Source organism: Harpia harpyja, chromosome 6 (assembly GCF_026419915.1).
Source record: "Harpia harpyja isolate bHarHar1 chromosome 6, bHarHar1 primary haplotype, whole genome shotgun sequence".
NCBI classification, from domain to species: domain Eukaryota; kingdom Metazoa; phylum Chordata; class Aves; order Accipitriformes; family Accipitridae; genus Harpia; species Harpia harpyja.
This window is the reverse complement of record NC_068945.1, coordinates 497,492-517,445: the sequence shown is the minus strand read 5'-3', so window position 1 is coordinate 517,445 and position 19,954 is coordinate 497,492. Positions and strand designations below refer to the sequence as shown.

At 41.7% G+C, this 19,954-nt stretch overlaps 1 protein-coding gene across 15 annotated transcripts in view; it reads right to left on the bottom strand.

Annotated features, from left to right (window-relative positions):
- PPFIBP1 (PPFIA binding protein 1) overlaps positions 1 to 19,954 on the bottom strand; it is a 117,385-nt gene that overhangs the window by 20,858 nt on the left and 76,573 nt on the right. For 5 of the 15 annotated variants that reach the window (XM_052789194.1, XM_052789198.1, XM_052789195.1 and 2 more), the window contains exons 7-16: positions 19,650 to 19,781; positions 13,105 to 13,197; positions 12,513 to 12,605; positions 10,625 to 10,739; positions 9,027 to 9,059; positions 7,639 to 7,700; positions 6,839 to 6,923; positions 3,138 to 3,295; positions 2,069 to 2,199; positions 470 to 520 (exon numbers count right to left, since the gene is read on the bottom strand). In XM_052789194.1, the coding sequence (XP_052645154.1) occupies positions 470 to 520; positions 2,069 to 2,199; positions 3,138 to 3,295; positions 6,839 to 6,923; positions 7,639 to 7,700; positions 9,027 to 9,059; positions 10,625 to 10,739; positions 12,513 to 12,605; positions 13,105 to 13,197; positions 19,650 to 19,781 (953 nt within the window). The remainder of the gene's footprint in view (positions 1 to 469; positions 521 to 2,068; positions 2,200 to 3,137; positions 3,296 to 6,838; positions 6,924 to 7,638; positions 7,701 to 9,026; positions 9,060 to 10,624; positions 10,740 to 12,512; positions 12,606 to 13,104; positions 13,198 to 19,649; positions 19,782 to 19,954) is intronic. The other 10 variants (XM_052789201.1, XM_052789207.1, XM_052789202.1 and 7 more) reach the window with 6 other exon arrangements.

Sequence of the window (19,954 nt, the reverse complement as noted above, 5' to 3'; positions counted from 1 at the left end):
GACTTAGGCTCCTTACTAACAACTTGCTTTGACTCAACTTCAAGTTCATAAATAGTCCCACTGATTTCCCTAGGGAATATGGCTCTGTGGCAGAAATTAAAATTATTTTCTCATTGTAGTCAGCTGATCACCTTCCCCCCACTATCAAAAGAAAAAAGCAAATCACATGCACATATACTACAGAAAACTGTAAATTCCAAAGTATATTGACAGTCTACAACCCAATTAGAGATGCTTCACAATGTAGAAGAAATTAACTGCACATGTGCACAGATAAAGCATTGGAAAATAATGATCACGAAAACACAGAACATGAGCAGAAAACCACCACCACTACACATCATCTTGGCTAGAATTAGTTGAACATATTTACATGTGTATGTAAAATATGGGGGGTGCGTTGGGGGGGTTTCAAGTCAATGATCACATGTAAGTATGTTTCCTAAACATTTTTGATTATTATACTTACACTGGACTATCACACAGCTGAGTTTCTGGGGAGGAACCTGTTCTTCCTTCACTGTAAAACCAAAAAAGATATGAAAAAAGTAAGGCATTTGGGGATCCCATCCAAACACCTTGCTGATGCAGAAATCCTAGCATCTCAGCCTGCTTTAATCCTGTTTTCACTTCAGCTGTTATAGTACTAACGCATGGCAAATTTTCTCCTCTACGGTGGCAAGTCTTGTGAAAGATGAAGGACAAAGGTGAGCTCAAGAGCCCCAGGGAAGACAGCTTGCACTGTGATGACAACACTGCACTATTCAGCTTAAATAAATGCAGAGGTTACAGCATGTGCAGGGTCTGCAGCAGCACCAAGTAGTGGAGGTCGCCGGCTCCCTCTGAGTCACCCACAGCTCAGGGCATTTTGCTGCAGGTTAGTGCTTTGTTTGTTTTTTTCCAAGAGGGGACACAGATTAAATCCCTGCTGGTGGTGGCTAGAGCTGCATGAGGCACAGCGCAGCAGAAACCAAGCAAAGCTGGTCTTCTGGATAGGATGCTTTCCTTGACTGGAACTGGAAAAATCACACATCAACTTGTGCTTGCACTGATTTTTCACATCGAGATCGATGATGGTTTACAGCCACAAGATTTCCTTGCCTCTGGATTCTCAGTATTTGATACTCATTTAGATAAAGCCAGGGATTTGGACCCAGAAGAAAAAACCCTAGCACAGCCTTTGCCTCCCTGCGAGTCTGGTGTGCTTTTCAGTACTCCCTGCAGCGCCAGTCCAGATCTGCAGGGGCCAGCTTTCCTCACCAGGGCAAGGAGGGTGCAGGCTTGGAAAGGCTGGAGGGAACTCACGGCCACTTCTCACCCAGGAGGCTGCCGCTGCATTCAAGCTTGGGGGCCCCTGGGTGCCACAGCTCAGCCACAGCCCCGGGGTGCAGCCACGCATCCCCACCCCAGCGTCCCTGGGACACCCAGCCTACACACTTCGTCTGGCTTTCAAAGTCTCAGGCAGGGCTCTCCTAAGAGCGAGTGAAGAAGTATCTTTGCATCTCATCATGCCAAAGGACAGCAGCAAGGGTATCTCTTTCTCCGATCTTCTGAAACGCCACTTGGGTTTCCTTCTGGGGCTCCATTAACAGCTCGAGGCTAGAGGCAGACAGTCCTTTTGTTGCAGTTTTGGCAGTGCCTTACACCAGCCTTCTAAGCAACTGTGGAAAATGTTTGAATGCAAATCACCAGGAATGCATTTGTGCTAGCACAGCCAACACTATCTCAGCCATACCTAGGTGATGTAAACCTAGATAAAAATAACGATTCTGTGTCCTTCATTACGTTAGATCAGTTTTTCCCTCCTTCTGTTCATTTCTTGCAAAGCAGCGGGTATAAAGTATGAGTGCTGCTACAAGCAACAGCATACTAATCCTTGCTTACTGAAAAGATCTAATCGATGCGCTTCACGAACATGAGCTTAGTTTGCTATAGCTAGTCAAGTGACTGCTAGCCTTGTTGAACTGACTTAATGACTTGACAATACAGTAACTGACAGATTATTACTCTCATTGAATGCCACAGAATATTGGATTTACAACTGAAAAATACTTGGAAACAATAATACCTTGTTTCACTTGCAGGATCTGGCCTAGGCTGTGCTTTCACTTTCTCTGCAACAGTTTCTGAACTCTTGGATGTTGATGAAAAAGAAGGGATTGAAATCTGTAAAATACTGGTGTGGATCTGTAAGGAATTCTAAAAAGAATGAAGAATACATGTTATACTGTTTTGAGCTGAAATTAAGCATTCATAAATGAAAAAAAGAGTAACAGATAAACTATGAAAAGAAGGCTCTGAAATAAGATTTTTAAAAGTGATTTTTTTCTTTCTGTTGTAATACAATGATTTACTACTTGAAAGATGGCACTGAAGACAGAACATGAATCACTGCACAGATAAGCTACAGCATAGACAAAAATCTCGCAAGTCTCCCAAAGCTGCCTGCTAAATCTATCTCTACCACAGACCCCATGAAGGGTAGTTCACTTTTCAGGTTTACTCCTGTCCTCAGCCACTCAGAGAATACCAAAAAGCTGTTAAACATTTAATTAAATTTGGTTTTCTTCATGGTGTGTTCATGCTGTTTAGTTAAGCAAGTCAAGTCCCTGTTCTCAGACCTTTAAGAGGAGAGATCTATAGTTTTATTACTGGAAAATGTGATTGTAAAAATCAGACATTGGACCACAACCTACCTACCATTTAACTGAATGGATGTAATGATGACTGCATCCTTTTAAATATGACAGGATATATTTAATAAGTCCCAAGATGTTTACTTCAGGTTCCTGACAAATTAAATGCAGCTCCTAAAACAGCTATGTTTGATATGAAAAGTAATTTCTATGTTTGATAGGAAAAGTAGTTTAGACCCATTCTCATGACAAATACAACTATTTGCTGTCTCCTGATCCCATCTGATGATTAAGAAAAATAAATTTAAACTCAAATGTAACTCCTCAGCAGCTTTCACAAGAAAACTACGTTCTCCAAAAGGATATGGGACATTACTAAAAACTGTGCAACCCAGAAAAAGATCTTTTCAGAAACCTGAGTTTTGGCATCTGCAATATGAATCCAGCACAAGCAATGTTTTCAAGGAGTGATGGCATTAAATGAGGAAGAAAAAAAGATACCTCTTCATGAATGTTCACGTTAAACTCATCATGGATTGGAGATGCTGTTACTGGGGTTGGGGATGGGCTTTTCTCTGGGTCAGTCAGACTTGGTGTGTCCAGTAAAACCGTGGAAACAGACCCTGAATTCAAGAAGTCTTCACCATCACTTTCCTTGCCTGAAGGGAGAGAAGATGGAAACTTGTTGGCTTTACTTATGGATACATGATGACCCTCGCTCCCACACAAGGTGTGCTCATTTATGGGCCAAAAAGGGAAGAAGCTAAGGTTTTGTTTGTTTGTTTCTTTGTTTGTTTAGGACAGACTACAATAGAAGAAGGGGAGTCATTGACAAATGTCACTTCCCAATTCAACCACCAAAACACAGCAGGGTTGGAGCAGAGGAAGGACATACATCTGACAGCAAAAAGCCCAGCAAATACGCTCAGGGCATTTAGTGGGATCAGTTTCAACAAGCTGAATAAACTGGAGTAGTTATTTCCTGTCCCGTGTTCTGGAATTTCATTCTAAACACTTCTTTTCCCTTATTCACTAGGGAAAGACCAGGAGGTCAAATCTGCCTGAAACTTAAGATGTCTCTACGGTATCTTCAAGTTACCCATAGGAAAAATGCAGCCCACTGCCCAAGAGTCTAACACCAGCTTTTAAGTTACTACATTATGTTTGCAGACTGCCACAAACTGAGTGTGTCTCATTTAGTTAATGCTGTAGCCCCACTGCACCAGTATCTGGCATCCTCTGCTCCCAACGAGCGACTTGCTGCTCCTGAACTACCTCAGTACTACCAAAAGGCTTGGATTTCCACACTTGCCATTGATACCAGAGTGCTGACACTGACAAGAAAAAGTTCAAGGCAAGCAATACTTTCTAAAAAGTGAGCAGAAACCTAGCACTCATCGCCAAAGATCTGATGCAAAGACAAGCCAAAGTCTGTTCACAGCAGAAACCTCTCTCGCCCATTTTTCACTGTCTGAAATCTCTGTCCATGGTCCATGAATTGACCAGAAAGCACGGTTCCCAGAGACTTGAGGTCTGTTTTAACATCCTCCTGTCTTTGAAGGCATAGCACTGCATGAAAGAGCCATACCTATTCAAAAAAATGCTACTCCTCCAACACTCGGCACAGTGTTTCGCCCTCATCACCACCTTTCCTCTTCCCTCACTGATAACGTGCTTTCCCAGCCTTGCAGATCGAAGACACGCACCTATGTCCTTAGTGCCCCTCCGTCGTTTCGAGGAAGGAAAAGTCCTTACGTACCAAGATCCAAAGCCCACAGACAGTTTCCAGCCCAGCGTGCTCTGGCGCATGCCAGGTCCCGTCCAGGCTTACGTCCATGACACCGGACGAGGAGAAGCTGCTGCCTGTACCCACCGCTGCGCCCACCTCAGGGCTGCAGTGCTCGTGGGGCAGCAGGACAGGCAGCTGCAGACCGTGGTCGAGGGCTTTCAAGGCAGACCTGCAAATCAGCCGGCACCTATCCTGGTTTTGGCTGGGATAGGGTTAATTTTCCTTCTAGTAGCTGGTATAGTGTTATGTCTTGGATTTAGTATGAGAAGAATGTTGATAACACACTGATGTTTTCAGTTGTTGCTACGTGGTGTTTATCCTCAGTCAAGGATTTTTCAGGTTCTCATGCCCAGCCAGCAAGAAGGCTGGAGGGGCACAAGAAGTTGGCACAGGACACAGCCAGGGCAGCTGACCCAAACTGGCCAGTGGGGTATTCCATACCATGGGATGTCATGCCCAGTATATAAACTGGGGGCAGCTGGCCCGGAGAAATCACTGCTCGGGAACTAACTGGGCATCGGTTGGCGGGGTGGTGAGCAATTGCATTGCGCATCACTTGTTTTGTACGTTCCAATCGTTCTATCAGTATTGCCGTTTTATTATTATTACTATCATTATTAGTTTCTTCCTTTCTGTTCTATTAAACTGTTCTTATCTCAACCCAGGAATTTTACTTTTTTTTTTCACAATTCTCTCCCTCATCCCACTGGGTGGGAGGGAAGTGAGTGAGCGGCTGCGTGGTGCTTAGTTGCTGGCTGGGGTTAAACCACGGCAGTGCCCTCAGGAGCAGAGCTCAGGATCTCCTTGCTGCAATCACCGCCTCCCCACAGGGATGGCCTCTCAAAAGCCAGGCAGAAGCAGAGGGGCACCAGGAACCTCTCTTTTCCCTGGGTCTTAGCCCCAGTCTTGGCAGCGTGTCCAGATAGGGCTCTGCCGTCTACTTTACTTGCCTTGGCCCAAAAGCCCAAACGTGAATCCACCACCACAAAAATACATATTGTGCCTCCTCACTCCTTTCTGGCTACTAACAATCTTCAGCCCTGGGGGCTCCCACATCCCTCTCCTAGGAAGGTCATCCACCTCCAACATTTGCATGGCCAACAAAAGCCACAAGCCCTTGTCTGTCCTAAAGAAGCTCAGGTAACGAGCCTGGGTCAATTCGAGGTCTGTGGAAGGCTGGGTTGGCCTTCTCTGGCCTTCAGAGGACTCAGTGACAAAGGAGGTTTCCATAAGGTGGTAATACAACACTGGGGCCCACAGACTTTTACGTTGTGCATATATTATATGTGCATACATTACCAGAATGCTAATGTCTAAAATTTGTTGAGGACAGGTCTTTCAGAGGACAGTGACCTACAAAATGCAACTTGAGTGCTGAAAGAACAGGATGATGCAGGGAAAACCCCCACCAGGGCAGGATTACTGCTGTAAAGGGATATGGTAATTTTCTAACATCTAAGTGTTTTCATCTGAAAACCCAGAATGATTTCAGTGTAATGTTCTACATGTGTTTCTTCTAATTTTCTTCTAAGGGAGAAAGGAGAGAGATAGGGTATTCAATGCAATTACATCAAACTGATGACCACCTCAACATTTATCACCTTTGGGGATCAGAAGCTCCTGGATTTGGAAACCTCCGCCAGTCTTGGAACATACGTTATGGTACACATTATAGCTACCATTTCAGCCACACAGTTAAGCTCATTATCTGGTGGCAGAGAAGACTTTTTTGAGGGGGGGGGGGGGGGGCCGCGAAGTGAAAAAAGACTGGTAGAAAAGCCAGCCTGGCCCCCAACTATGGTAAGGAAGGGAAACTATTCCACAGCTGCTGCACGTGGTGGTTTGTGAAGGCTTCATTACATGCCAAAGATGCGGCATGTCATCGTAACACAGTCCTGGCAGCACATCCACTTTGCTACAGACATTTTTGCAGCTCTCGGGCATTGCTATTACAGCGTGCGCAGCCACTGGGGCGGTGCTGGTTTGGCTTGTAGGAATGTGCATGCTCAGGCACTGCTCTGCTCAGCTACCAACCCCTCCCCAGGAATACATGCAAGAGAGGGGAACAGCAATTTTTAGCAGTTAATGTAGCAGCCAGCCCTGAAAGGCATTTCAGGAGGCTATGGAAAGAGCCTGGGAGCTTATCATATTCAAACTAATTTTACAAGGGGGAAATCAGCAACGTGACAATAATAGTTACTACTACCAGATGATAAATGGGACAGCACCCAAACGTGCAGCTGCCTGGAGAAAAAAGGCAATTTACCAGTTCACACCAGTTGAAGACCTGGCTTTTACTCTACCCGAGAGATGCCTCCAAAGATAATAAGTCTAGGAGTCGATGTAACACTACCACAATGCACCTAGAGTTTAAATAAGAGCAGAGTTTACATTTTTTTTGATTGTACAATACCTTTTTTACCTTGAGCCAATATCACCATGTCTTGAACTTTCTTGTACCTATTCAGAGATTGCCGAAGCTCTTCTATCTTCCTATCCTAAAATAAAGGGAAGTTGTGACTGTGCTTCTTCCTTCAGCAAATCAAAAATAATAAATACAAATACTAGATATTCTTCAGTTTAATTGGTTGTGAGACTAGAAGAAATGGGATGTGTGGATGGGACAGGACCAAGAACTCCAAGAGGCTTTGAAAATATTGAAACTTGTATTTAGCAAAAATGATCATCTGGTTAATCACCAGAATTGTCCCAGCCTTGAAAGTGGATTTCAGCTCCCTTGTTAAGTCAAAGGTAGAGTATAATAAGTTTGTCATCTACAAAGAAAGCAGTAATCAAAGGATTTAGGGCTTTGGTGATCAAAAGAAAACATCCTACAAAATGCACATGCATATGAATGTGCAAAATCATACATGAAAACAATTCGTACTTTACAGGAAGCCCTATTGGAAACGCAGCCTGTGATATCTCATGGGACTTGTATGGAGCTCTTTACATTTTCAGAACACAGTGTAAATCACAGTTGCACTGAACTGAATGACACAACAATATAAGGACTCTGTGTACATGCGACAGAGCTCATAAATGCTCAGTTACAGTCCCTTAAAGGCACTGCAGTGCTTCTTACTACAGTGAATCATTGATTCTTACAATTTAATTTTTTAATTGAATTGTGACAAGGTCATATGTGAAGATTTTTTTCAGGATTTAACTCAATCTGATGAATGATTACCAAAAAAATAATGACTTTGCTACCTTTTCTTCATTTGCTGCCATTAGAGATTCTACCGCCTTCTTCATTTTCTGTACTTCTATATCTAAAAACACAATACAGTTCTCTAAGTCAATTTAAATCAGACAGTGTAAGGAAATAAGAAAAACAAAAAACCTAGAAGCAACTCGGTAATATCTGAAAGTAAATTTACAAATTAAAAGACAAAACATAAGCCACTTAAATTCTATTTTAGATGGAAATATATAGAAGAAAACCCTTTTTCTTCAAAATCTTTTCTCTGACATTTTTATCAAGGAAATGATGAAATTCAGGAAATTTCCTTACCCACCCCCCAGCCTTAGGAAAATGGAAAAGTCAAGAGTAAAACTACTGCTTGACTTTCACAATCTCCATCTTTCAAATAATCAAATAATTGCAAAACAAAAAGTCCAAAATATAAAATAATACATTTGGAGTGCAATAAAACACATCCTCATTACAACAGTCAACAAACAGCCCAGATGGCATCTCAAAAACCCACTATACAAAGCAACAGGATTAATGGATATGATGAAGAAAGCATTGTGCAGTGATGCTTAGTCTTAATTCAGTATGGATGTAGAAATGAGCATAGCACAATGGAATGATACAAGTATTTGCTGTGATAAGCAGTCATGCTAGAATATATATTGTAGTTCAGACATTGAAAAGGTCCCCAGTAGAAATGACAGTGTTCTGTGCTTCATCTAGAATCCTTATTTACAAAGAAGTATAAATACATAGAAACATATATGTTCTAACAAGGTTAGATTTTGGAGGTGTTCTGGACTAGAAATTCAAAAAGAATGGAAATATCTCCATTTTTGCTAAAAATCTACCTTGCATAAATGAAGTAAACTTTAAATTTCATTACAAACATAAGCAGGTGGCCAAATTCACAGGCAAGAAAGGATTTTACCTTGTTTTAACTTGCTAAAATTTCCTGGAAAACAGAGTAGGAAGAACATTTTCCTCCTTAATTAAATGCAGGAAGAAAACAAGCTGCCTGGATGGCTTTCTAGATGAAAGACATTTGGACACATTGGGCTAAAACAGCAACTGATCCAGTTCCAATGATTTTCACTCAGTTATGCTAACTGAAAATCTGGTTTACTGGATTGCGACGGCATTACATTGAGAGGCAACGGTTTTGTGAGTCTCCTTGAGACCAAATCTTTCTCTGTCTACCAGCTTTTCTTCAGAAAACTTTGTATTTCAAGTATGATATAATCACCCTTATTCTCAAATTTTACTGTAAGTGTAACTAAGGGTTATAGATGATGCAACCTAACAATGTTTGTTAAAGCAGTTTTGCAAACACATGCAGAAAGCTATTCTCGAAAGCACTTCTGAAATGCAAATGCTTGTGGAAAGACACCAGAAACCTTACTTTTATCTTTGAGCTTCTTTTTACAATTTTCATCTGTGCAGGAAAATCCATTGGATTTGAAATTAGCATGAAGGTTATGACATTAAGTAACTTTTAAGACCAAACTGATACTTAAGGAGTCAACTATTCCTCACTATTATTGCAGAAGCAAGCAGTTCATGGTTTCACCCTGCACTGCCCCGGTGCTAAATTTCCTAATGACACAAAATAGTCTCACTGCTTTCATACAAAACTACCTGTCTCAAGGATATATTTTTCAACTGTATGTTTTCACTTGTAAGGCCTCAGAAAAGGCTTATGCCAAGAGATCACTCTTAAGCTAACACTTTACTAGCAAAAGCCAGCTAAGTGATAACGTATATATATACTTGTTCAGAAAGCACAATTCAGCTAATGGGGCAGATAACCTGTGTTATCTGCAGACAGCATTACTTAATATTCGTCCAAGGCAGAAAAATCATGGTTCATCATGGCAGAAGATCTTCTGCTGAGCTATACTGAAAACTCAACTAAAGCTGAGAACCAGAGGATAATAGGAGTTCAACATACACAGCAGCCCCCAGGAAGAAAAGCCCCATATAAGTAGTCATAAATGCAATAAAGTCAGACCTTGCTCACATTTAAATGTTCTTTTAAAAAAGCGGGGGGGGGGGGGGGGGGGGGGGGGTGCGGAATCATGGTTCAACGTGGTCACTTTTAGTGATCTTATGCAGTGGTTTTGAAAACAGATCATTTTATTAAATAAAATGCAACAATCTACACACAGCGTTTTCCTCCTCAGGTCAGAGGAGGAGACTAATTAATCTCTTGTGGCTTTATTTTTCTAAAAAACATACTTTAAAAGCACAATCTTAAAATCAGCAGTAACTATCAGTGAGATATATTCAGAAATGAAATTGCATCAGAAAAGCTTGTGGAAAATTTTTGTGAGGCTTTAAAGAAAAATTTATATTTTTAAATAAGTTCCCGAATCCAAATTGCCCCCAAATAGATACTGATTTTGCTGCTTCTTTGCAAGCAAATAAAAGAATTATCTGACATGTAAAATTTCTGTGCTAACTCAAGCTTAATTAGGATTTAGACTTAACCAGTGCACAAATCGAGAACCAGTCCTCAATTTCACCTACTTAAGGCTAGGTCCACACTGAAGATTTGCTGGTACACGTCATACTTTGGTTTGCAGCATGGCTTTTGCCCCTCCTTACCAGTAAGGGGTGTACAAGCAAAGCCCAGCATAGATACCCACACAGCAAGTTTCCTTCTCAATATAATCTTTTGGGGGAACTTGTTGAAATTAGTTTAAGGATTTCTCTGCCAATATAAACTGCATCTTTTGAGGCACCATGCAAGCCACATAAAGAGCTAACTAGGGATTACTGAGGCTAGTTTTAAGTTGATCAAGAAGTTGCTATGCCAGTAGGTTCAGCAGTTGCATCATAAACACCCACTAAATATATTAAAAGAAGTAAACACAAAGACAGAAAGTGTATGAAAATTGAGGCTTTTATCTGTTATATCCTGTACAACCATTCATGGAAACACGATCTCAGATGAGGTGACTGAGGAGGACATAGTGAGAGAGCCTCCCTTCTTCTTACCTCTGTCCAGTATTTCAATTCCTTCTCCTTTCAGCTTGCAAACCAACTTTTCTTGCAACCTTTTTACCTCGGCTTCCTTCTGCTCTAGTTTGTCTTTCAAAGCTGCTAGCTCATCCTGTAACAGACACAGAATCACTCAGTGACAGCTTCCACACGCATCTGAGACGTTTCCAAAATTCCCTCCTATAAACCACAGTGGACAGGTCCTCAGCTGGTGGAAATGACTGAGGGCCCCGACATTTACACTGGCTGAGGGTACACCCACCAAACTGACTCTGAACATCACAACAGACCACTGAGTCCATAAGGGGGCAAAACCAGGGGCCTATGGTCTGAAAGTGTCAGTCTCATGTATAATTGAAAAGAGATTTTACATCTAAATTTAAAAAAGAAAGAGTAAAGCAAAAAAAGCAGTTTTCTTATTTATTTAACCTTGCAGAGACAGAAAAAGTGCAGGTGATGAGGCTGAATGCTAAAATTTATGAACACATATTCCGGTATTTATAGGGCATTTTGCATGTTCAAAGCTGGACAATTATGGAACTGTGCTTACACCAGGCTGAGGACAGTTTCAGAAATAACCACTGCTTCTATGAAAGAAAACTCAATCACGACACCATCAAGCACATAAACACATACTGGAAAGCAGTTCAGACAAAAATGCGGTACCTCTGTCACAGTTTGGGTTTGCTGATCAAGCATTAGGAAAGGAAGCTTAGAGTTGAGATTCATGGGAATAAGACAGATGGTGTTTGGGGGAGTTGGGGTGTATTAGATAAATGCTGTCAAATTTTAACTTAGATCTAACCATCTGCACTAGCAAGTGACTGGCACGGATCCATGCATTTAACTTTTTAAAATTTGAGTCAAATCCTACCCAGTTTAGTAACATGTTTCTTTGATGTCCGAGGATATCTTGTGCAACAGCATCATCAAGACAGGACCCTCAGTGCAAATGTACCCAACACTGAAAATTTAATTTGTTCAGTTTGTAAATAAAACAAAACAAGGCAAGACTCATAATTTTGGCATTTACAGCTTCTAACTGAAGTTTTAAAATCTTGAAGGAATAAACCAAACTAGAATACTGTGGTTTAGATATATTCCTGAGCTTCCCTCAAAAGATCTGTTGCAAATATATAATGATGTCTGCGACCCAAACTATGGCCCAGACTACAGAATTTCCTGAAATTGGTTCCTGTTTGCTCTAAAGCACCATTAAAAAATAGATCAATCTTGAAATTTTCAAGAAATCAAAGCTTCTTCCAGAACAGTGGTTGGGCAATACAATCCTCCAGTGCTCCAACCTGGTACTGATTTTGATGGGATTTCTGCCAGTGTAGGACCCATGCTTCTCCAAAACAAGACCATCTCTTGGTCACTTGAGAAGCTGCTGTGATACCCATGGGCAACTAGAGCTGCATGTGGTTGTTGATGTGTACTTCTTCCCCTGAATTAGAAACAAAATATGTAAATTTACAGGTGGGAGAGGGGACAGTATAAAAGAAACACTATTTTCTAGCTAGTTTTCATGAATATATTTTCTCTTAAAAGGTAAGAAAGAGTTTCATTTGAATAATGGACATAAGCTACAGAACAGGCAATCATCCCTTGGAAGGGGAATGATTTTAACCCAAGTCTAATTCCATTATGTGTAACCTATGCAGAGTTCACAACACTAAAACCCTCTCCCATCCAATGTAAAAGCTGTTTACAAGGAATATCTACATAAAGAGCTTTCCACATCTAATGGGAAAGAGTGCACTGCATATCAACACACAGCAATTAATGAAGAACAGAGCATGACAGCACGATGCAAGACAGACCGTAAAATGGTGGAACATGAAGGATTCAAAACAGGCCCAATGTTACCCAGAAACTACTACACCTTTAGCATCTGGCTTTTTTGCTCCATCCGCTGCTTTTCATACTGCATCTGACCCACTTTGATTTTCATACTAGAAAGTTTGGCCATTAAAGACTGGTAACAGAGACAGAGGAGTGAGAGAAAACTAAAGATAGAAAAGAGACAAGGCTATAATGGCAAAGAGAAGTTAGACACTTAGAGAAACAGGCTCCTAGAATTACTTAGGTGAATGCTTTCTCTTCAGAAGTGGCTGATTTTTAGCACATTTAGGAGAAAATAAATGCTCAGCTTTGGTCTCACCTATGGCACACACCTTATGTACTGCAACTGGTGTCTCTTGACACACATGTGAAAAATGGGTCTAAACAGGTAATAAATTCATTGTTAACAGCCAGCTGCATGGTAAGTTATCCTTCATAAAAAACAATGCCCAGATCTGAAAACCATGGCATGAAATTTGGAAATAACCCCTGTTGCTAAGTGAGTACCATGAAACCCCTGGGCCTGAGTGTACTCAGGATTTTGCAGGGTGCAGGCAAAGACGAGGGAAAAGAACAAACTTCTAAAGCCTGACTTACACCCATCTCTGCTTCTTGCCCTCAGCCTCACTTACTTTGGTCGTTTTCAGTTTTTTCTCATACTGAAGTCTTTCATTGTCCATTTCTCCCACTCTCAACCGCAATTCATTTATTTCCTGGATCAAATCCTGAGTAGGGGAAAAACAGGACCAGAAACAACAAAGAAATTCAATAAACAAAACAGAACAGCTACCCATTGGTGGGACCATAAAAACACAGTGGCAATAAAAGGCACTCCGTACACAAAAACACATCACTCAAATTCATAGCTTAAGTCAAGCAATTCAGAGCTTCCTAGACATCCAGGGACAGCATTTCTCAGTTTCTGCATTACTGTACTGAATGCAAGAGGACAGAGGACAAAGGAAGACATAAATTGAAGTTGTGTTCCCTGTGCTGAGGGCCAAGAGAGGCCTCCTGCCCCTCTGGCTGCTCAACTGCTTGGATGTCCACCACTGCGAGTAGGCAATGGAAAACTGTGGCAGCTATCCTGCAATATGCAGCAGCCACATCCTCCTCTCCCCAGGCTCGCCAGCCATCACCCGCCTTTTCAAAATATGAAGTGATTACAGTGTAAGTCCATGTTTCTGCCACTCAAATGAGCCCCTCTAACTGAGGACTGAATGAAAGACCTGTCACAAGTTTCTACAAGCACAAAGGCACACGTGTTTAAGCATCAATGACAACACTACATCTGAGCTTTGCAAATTCAGCCTGGTTTGGAAGAAACTCAGAGCCACCACTAACTCACATCTGAGCTCTTCAGGAGAATGGCTCGACCTCCTGGCCATCCTCCTGGCGAGACGTACCAGGTTTGGACGTCAGCCCTGAGTGCCATCAGGTCTACAGCTCCCCTCCTGCAGTGGTCAAACGACCCCTGAGTTTGACTGTCCCACCAAGGTGCAAGGTGCTCTTTCTCCAAACCTCCCCATCCTCTAGATGGGGAAATGGGATCTTAAGTGGCTGGCTGCAGACCTGCAGGAAGCCTGGGGGACAGCCAGGAGAGAGTGTCCCTCCATATAAGAAATAACAAACCACAGCTTTTTAGGAAAATGATCTTCCTGCTCAGCAGGGGAACACGTTACCAGAGAGCTGTGGCTTTCACACAGCAAAAAGATGTCTAGCAAGCTTCTGCTTCACATAGATCTCACTGACCTTTAGTTTATGTATGGACACCAGCTCAGTGTTACACTTGTGTGAAAAAAAGAAATAAAAAAAGAAAAACAGTTTCTCACAGCTACTGTAATGCTGAATCACCAGGAAACTCTTCAAAAGAGGAGATAAGCTCTTTGTGCACCCTACAAAATGTAAGAGGACTTGAACTGCAGCATAACGGCTTTTAAACTACCAAGAAGGTAGTATGGTACTTAGGTTTGCTTGTCTTCCTATGGTAAGGCAAATCCTATCCATGTCAAGCAACGCTGTACATCGACCTAACGACTGTAAGCACACTTTTTCAGAGCTGTGTAATTAATAGAGATTTATAATTTATAAATTAACAAACCAGCAGCTGGCATTTAGAGGGTATTCATGGGTCCCTAGTAACACCTGCCTTCCAGCCCCACGCCACATTTTCTGAGTTTACAAGCCTCTGGTTGTTATTTTGTGCTCAATGAATCTGATGGCAACAGAGCAGCATCTGCATTTCTTTAGCAAGATCCAAGCTCAATTACCAGAACAACAAGGAAAATAAAAATATAGAACATTTTGATACTATTAGTAATTACTGCTACCAATGTATGACTGATTTGGGTACACCTGCAATTCCTCACTGATTCTTCAATGTGACCTTTACAAAGCACATCACTTTTGTAAGTATAAATGTACATGGATGTATGTCTGCATGACTACATTAATTGAGCTGTTTCTTATCAACAGCAAGAGTTCAAGATCTCTAACAAATCTATGTTCCCAGGTCTGATGGTCAGCTTTGACGCTATGACAATTGATTTGTCTGGGGCTTTTCTCTCCTGCAGCCATCATTTTTGCTTTGGCATGATCCAACATCAAAATATGCTGTGTAGCAGTAACTGCTGACGTTGTTGCCTATCTATTTATCACTTGAACTGTGTGACTTTTAAAATACTGAAGGAGAAGAGGGAAACCAGTTATCCATATTCAAAAGGCCCCTGTGAGGCAAAATGAGTAACAAACCAAAACTCTTCTCCTTTTATGAAAAAAAGTTAGCACAACCCATATTGATTAACAGCGGTGTCCAGATGCACTCACAATGTCACCGAAAACAGAGCAATCTTGCAACCAGAATCCAAGAGTGTAAGATCTTGGATCAGAAACTAAATTCTTCTGCTTAAACTGCTATGGGCCTCATGGGTAATCGGATCCTTTACCACTGGTAACTGGTCACCAAAAATACTGTACAATTTCTCAAGGGTTAAATAAAACTAAAGACAAGTCCTAACAGCGTGCTTTGCTCTAAAAATATTTTCAGTAACTCTCTTACAAGTGCAACATTAACTCATGTCTGAAGTTATCTACAACACAGTAACTGTAAATGACATTCATTCTCATCTTTTTGAGGCAGACGAGTACATCAAAGATTCGTGAGGATCCATGTACAGATCCTTATTAGTACAAAAGAGATGGTCAAGCCTTGCATAAATGAGCAGAGGAAAAAGAAAAGGCCCAAACAGGGCTGTCTCCCCTGCTGTTGAATTACTATTTAACTCTGGGCAAGCTACTGGAGGTAGAGATTGTCAAATGCACTGAGGTTCCCTAAGAAATCCTAATCCTCCCAGTGTATTTCACTTTCCTCCTTGCTGCCCTGAAACACTTAACCTTTTTCTTCCACTATTCTCTGTTCAACTGATTTTGACTGCAAACCTTTCCCAGCAAGGACTGTGCCTTGCCCCCTCCTGCAGCAGCCCCAGCAAGGAGATCACAGCATTGTTTGAAATCTGAAGGTGCCAACCATTATAACCGCTTATGACCCAAAGAGGTTTTGGGACCAATGTGATGCTTGAGGTGTGTATGTCCCCGTAGCACTCAGGGTGTTATACAGGTTCATCAGGATCTGAGACCAGACCAAAAACCCACTGAGTTCCCTGGCTGACTTGGATGAATCAGCAGTAAAACAGTCACCCACATGGTAGCCAGTGTATGGCACCTGCTTTGCTTGCATTTAATACCTCCTCTTCGGGCACCTGTAAACGGGTTAAAATACCAGCCCTGGGCGTAACGCACGTTCCCGTCTTAAAAACCTGCAAAACAGGAGAGAGCCACGGAATGGTCCTCTTCTGATCCAGAGTCAGGTCCCCCCATGCAAACACCCAAGAGCTGTTCCTTGCATGGATCCGCGAATGCTGCTGATGGGGTGGGACACACAGACGCCTATTTCCCAAAGCCTTTTACTTCCCTGCTCATGTTACTCATGCTCTTCATAGCAGGGCCAGGGAGGCACAAAAAAAGCAATGATAACTTTAAGCTTCAGGGGTCAGAGGCTTCCTTACTGGCACTGGAAACACAAACTACATTCGTCATTTTGCTCCACTCAGAAATTCAGCTGCACAAAGGAGACTGGTGGTGTTTAAATTATGAAGAACTCCCCGTGAGTGAGCCAGTTTACCCTCTGGCTGCTGCTTCAAAGACCATGTCTGGTCATGGACTCCTCCCTAAATAAACTCCCTTGTACGATATTTTCTTACATAAACTAGCCCAACTCAGACCACCCATGCTCCTTAAGGAAAATAATACTGGTGTCTGCTGAGAAAGTGGAAAGACTGGAATGACTTAAAGAACAGAACAATTATGAATCTCTATTAAGTATACAATTCGCTTTGAAAAAGCTGTGTATTTGAGAACATTTAGACAGTAAAGTCCTAGAGCACAAAGCAAAAAAAGCTTACCTATCTAGTGAAGCATCTGTTTAGACAAAGAATGGTGAACATGAGAAACCTACGAAGCTGGAATGGGAAGTTGCAATGATAGACATAAGTAAAAACTCAATATTATGAAGGATTTAATCTAAATGGTAATTCTGTAGGAGACAGTAGCTCACAAAAGTTGTTGTAAGATGTCAGTGGTTTTTTTTTCTTTTCCCTAAATAAAACCAGAAGCAATATTCATAGTTTTTCTTTCCCAGTTTGGGTATGAAATTTTTTCCATTTTGAACACTGCATGTAAATGCCATAATGTGTTTTACAGTAGAATATTTTAAATAATGCTGAATATTTTAAATAATGCTGAAACAATTGATCATCTACTACTTTAAACAGGAATATAATTAGATCAACACTGAACAAAATATCGTGTACTTCTGAGTAAGTACTGCCTCGTAAATACCTATTAGAGATTTTGCATGGCTGAGACCCTTACAACTAATTAGCCATTCAGTTTTCCACTGAACAAAATGGAAATTAAGACATATTATCCCTTTCAGTGTCTAAGCCTAAGCCTTTTTACAGCTATGAAGTGTTGAAAAAAAGAAGAAACAACATAATAATTTCTATCACACTAAACCACATCATTCTGGTTTTCAAAGGGAGCGAGGAACATTTAGTAATAGTTCATTAGTTCTGGCATAAATATCCAGGATATAAATCTATATAGCCCCTAATTATAGTAATAACCTTTTAAACATAACTGAGGTTATCTTATTTTTATCAAAGACATTAAGCGTATTTCAAGGTATTTCACAGAAAAAGGTCTTCATAGCTGCCATGCAGCTAAGCCTCTTGCAGAGAGCCTACGGAGTTGCAGTGCATGTTGTGGTCCCCACACTGTAACCACTTTTCTGGCAACAGAGGTAGCTCCATATCCACCTTCTTGGTATGCTGAGTTGTGCTACTAAGAGACACTGCAGTTCAGGGGAGAAACGAAGGAAGGGGGAGTAGAGGAAAGCTCAACAATGAATCATATTCAGTAAAAATAAGCATAGAAATAGAGGAAGCAAATCACTCAAAGCCCAAACACTTTCGTTACCTGTTTTGGAAAGCACAAGAAACCACAGGGTGTCTACAAGTGGAGATGCAGTGGAATCCAGTTCTGAAAGCACCTGGACCAAACCTCGCCTCCCCAAAGCCATTTACTGCTGATGTCAACTCATTCCCCTACTACCATTTGGGCTGCTTATGATAGGAGTCATTATACGGGTGAAGAGAGTTATTTGTTGTATGCTGTAATTCATGGAAGAGCCGAGCACTGTGTGGGCAGAGACACCTCATGGGAGCTATGAAAGCAGCCAGCTCTTAAACACACCTCCTATGGATGCAGAAGACCTTCAGCAATTCCCTCCACCTTTCCCCCTGCCAATTTCTCCAGCATTGCCACACACAGTACTCACCTGGTCTGCAAAATCAGCTGCTTTTAAGGCAATGCTGTGATGCTTCACATAACACCTGGTATCAAACTGTTACCTTACAGGAGGCAACATGAATCCAACCCACAGCTTGGCAACACCCAGATGTGCTACACTGCAGGAACGGATGCTGCCATTGCTACGTAAACGATCACCACCTTTCAAATTTGAACATGATTCAAGTCATTAGTTTTCAACCTGTGGACTTCTTTGGGTCTGCAGATTACTTCAGACAGGTCCAAAGAAAGTAATTCAAAAGCAAGCCTAACTTTTGCTCTTATGCTTGCAATACAAGTGAGGAATGACACTTCACTGGAAAATATATAGGAAACTGGAAGGGAGTTGGTAAACCACTGATTGAAGTGGAAAGGGCAATTTTTTTCTCCTGTGATGACATTGTGGCTTCTTTCCTTCTAGAAATGAATGACATCTGGAACATCCACAATACAAACATCTGACATTTCAGCTCATTTATGAACCCAGAATTGGAAATCTTCTTCTGCTTCCTATGCAGACTCCAAGGTACTTCTGCTACAGGGTATGTCACCCTGGCAGCAAAACTCAGCCTGATTCTTGGAGTTTCCTGGAAAAACTGGGTTTGCCCACCTGCTTTGAGGCTTTCTGGCATCAAACATGAGCAAGGTTCAGCTACACAGATCTGCGGCACACCAAGGGCAATGCCTCAGGAGAGCGCTGCCAGGGATGGCAGCTCTGCCTGGCACGGTACACTGCTGGGCTTGAAGCCAGGCTGAGACGAGTAATTGCTGGCCTCTCAGTCCTGGGATTCTGTAAGGCTGGGGTTTGAAGTGAGGCTTCAAATTGCCCTCACACAGAGTCACCGCATTCTGTCTGTTACCAAACCCAAAAGTTATGTCTTTTAGTGTGCTCTGTCTTCGCATGTGCATGCTTTTTGTACCTGCAATGGGCTTAAGTGTTTGCCTCAGACACGCCTTACTAGGAAGATGACAGTTTCAAGTTGGGACAGGAGAGTGCAGAATGTTCATGATTTTATTTAAATCCCTCCTAAATGCCATCCCTCCAGAGATCTGATGGCAAGAATCAAAAATTTGTTTTGGAAATCTTTCTTTGTAAAACCAGAGTTTACCATAGAGGACGCTTTTTTATTTTAAGACATACATGTTTTAACCTTAAAGGTGAGTTCCCCTGTTGCCTGGCAAAAAAAAAAAAAAAAAAATCCCAGGAAATTTTCAGGTAACGTGAAGCCACACACAGCTTTCACAATTTATTCAGTTGGGTTTTACTCACCTCGGTGTCTCTGAATCTGTCCTCATAGTCCAATCTATCCTTCTCTACAGATGTAAGCTTTAACTTCAGAGTGGAAATCTCTGCCATAAGATCCAGCTTCTGAGTTTCAAGGGATGTTCTGCTTAAAAGCTCCTGATTCAACATGAAGAGGAAGAGAACAGAATTATGCAGGCAAGAGGAAGAAATCAGTAATTTATTTCTACAGCTAAAGGCCTCTTTCATGGGGAAAAGCATCACCCTCCTCCTTGCACTATCTGGAGCCCTGGGACACAGCTATTACCCATCTGACAGACTCCAGGCACCCA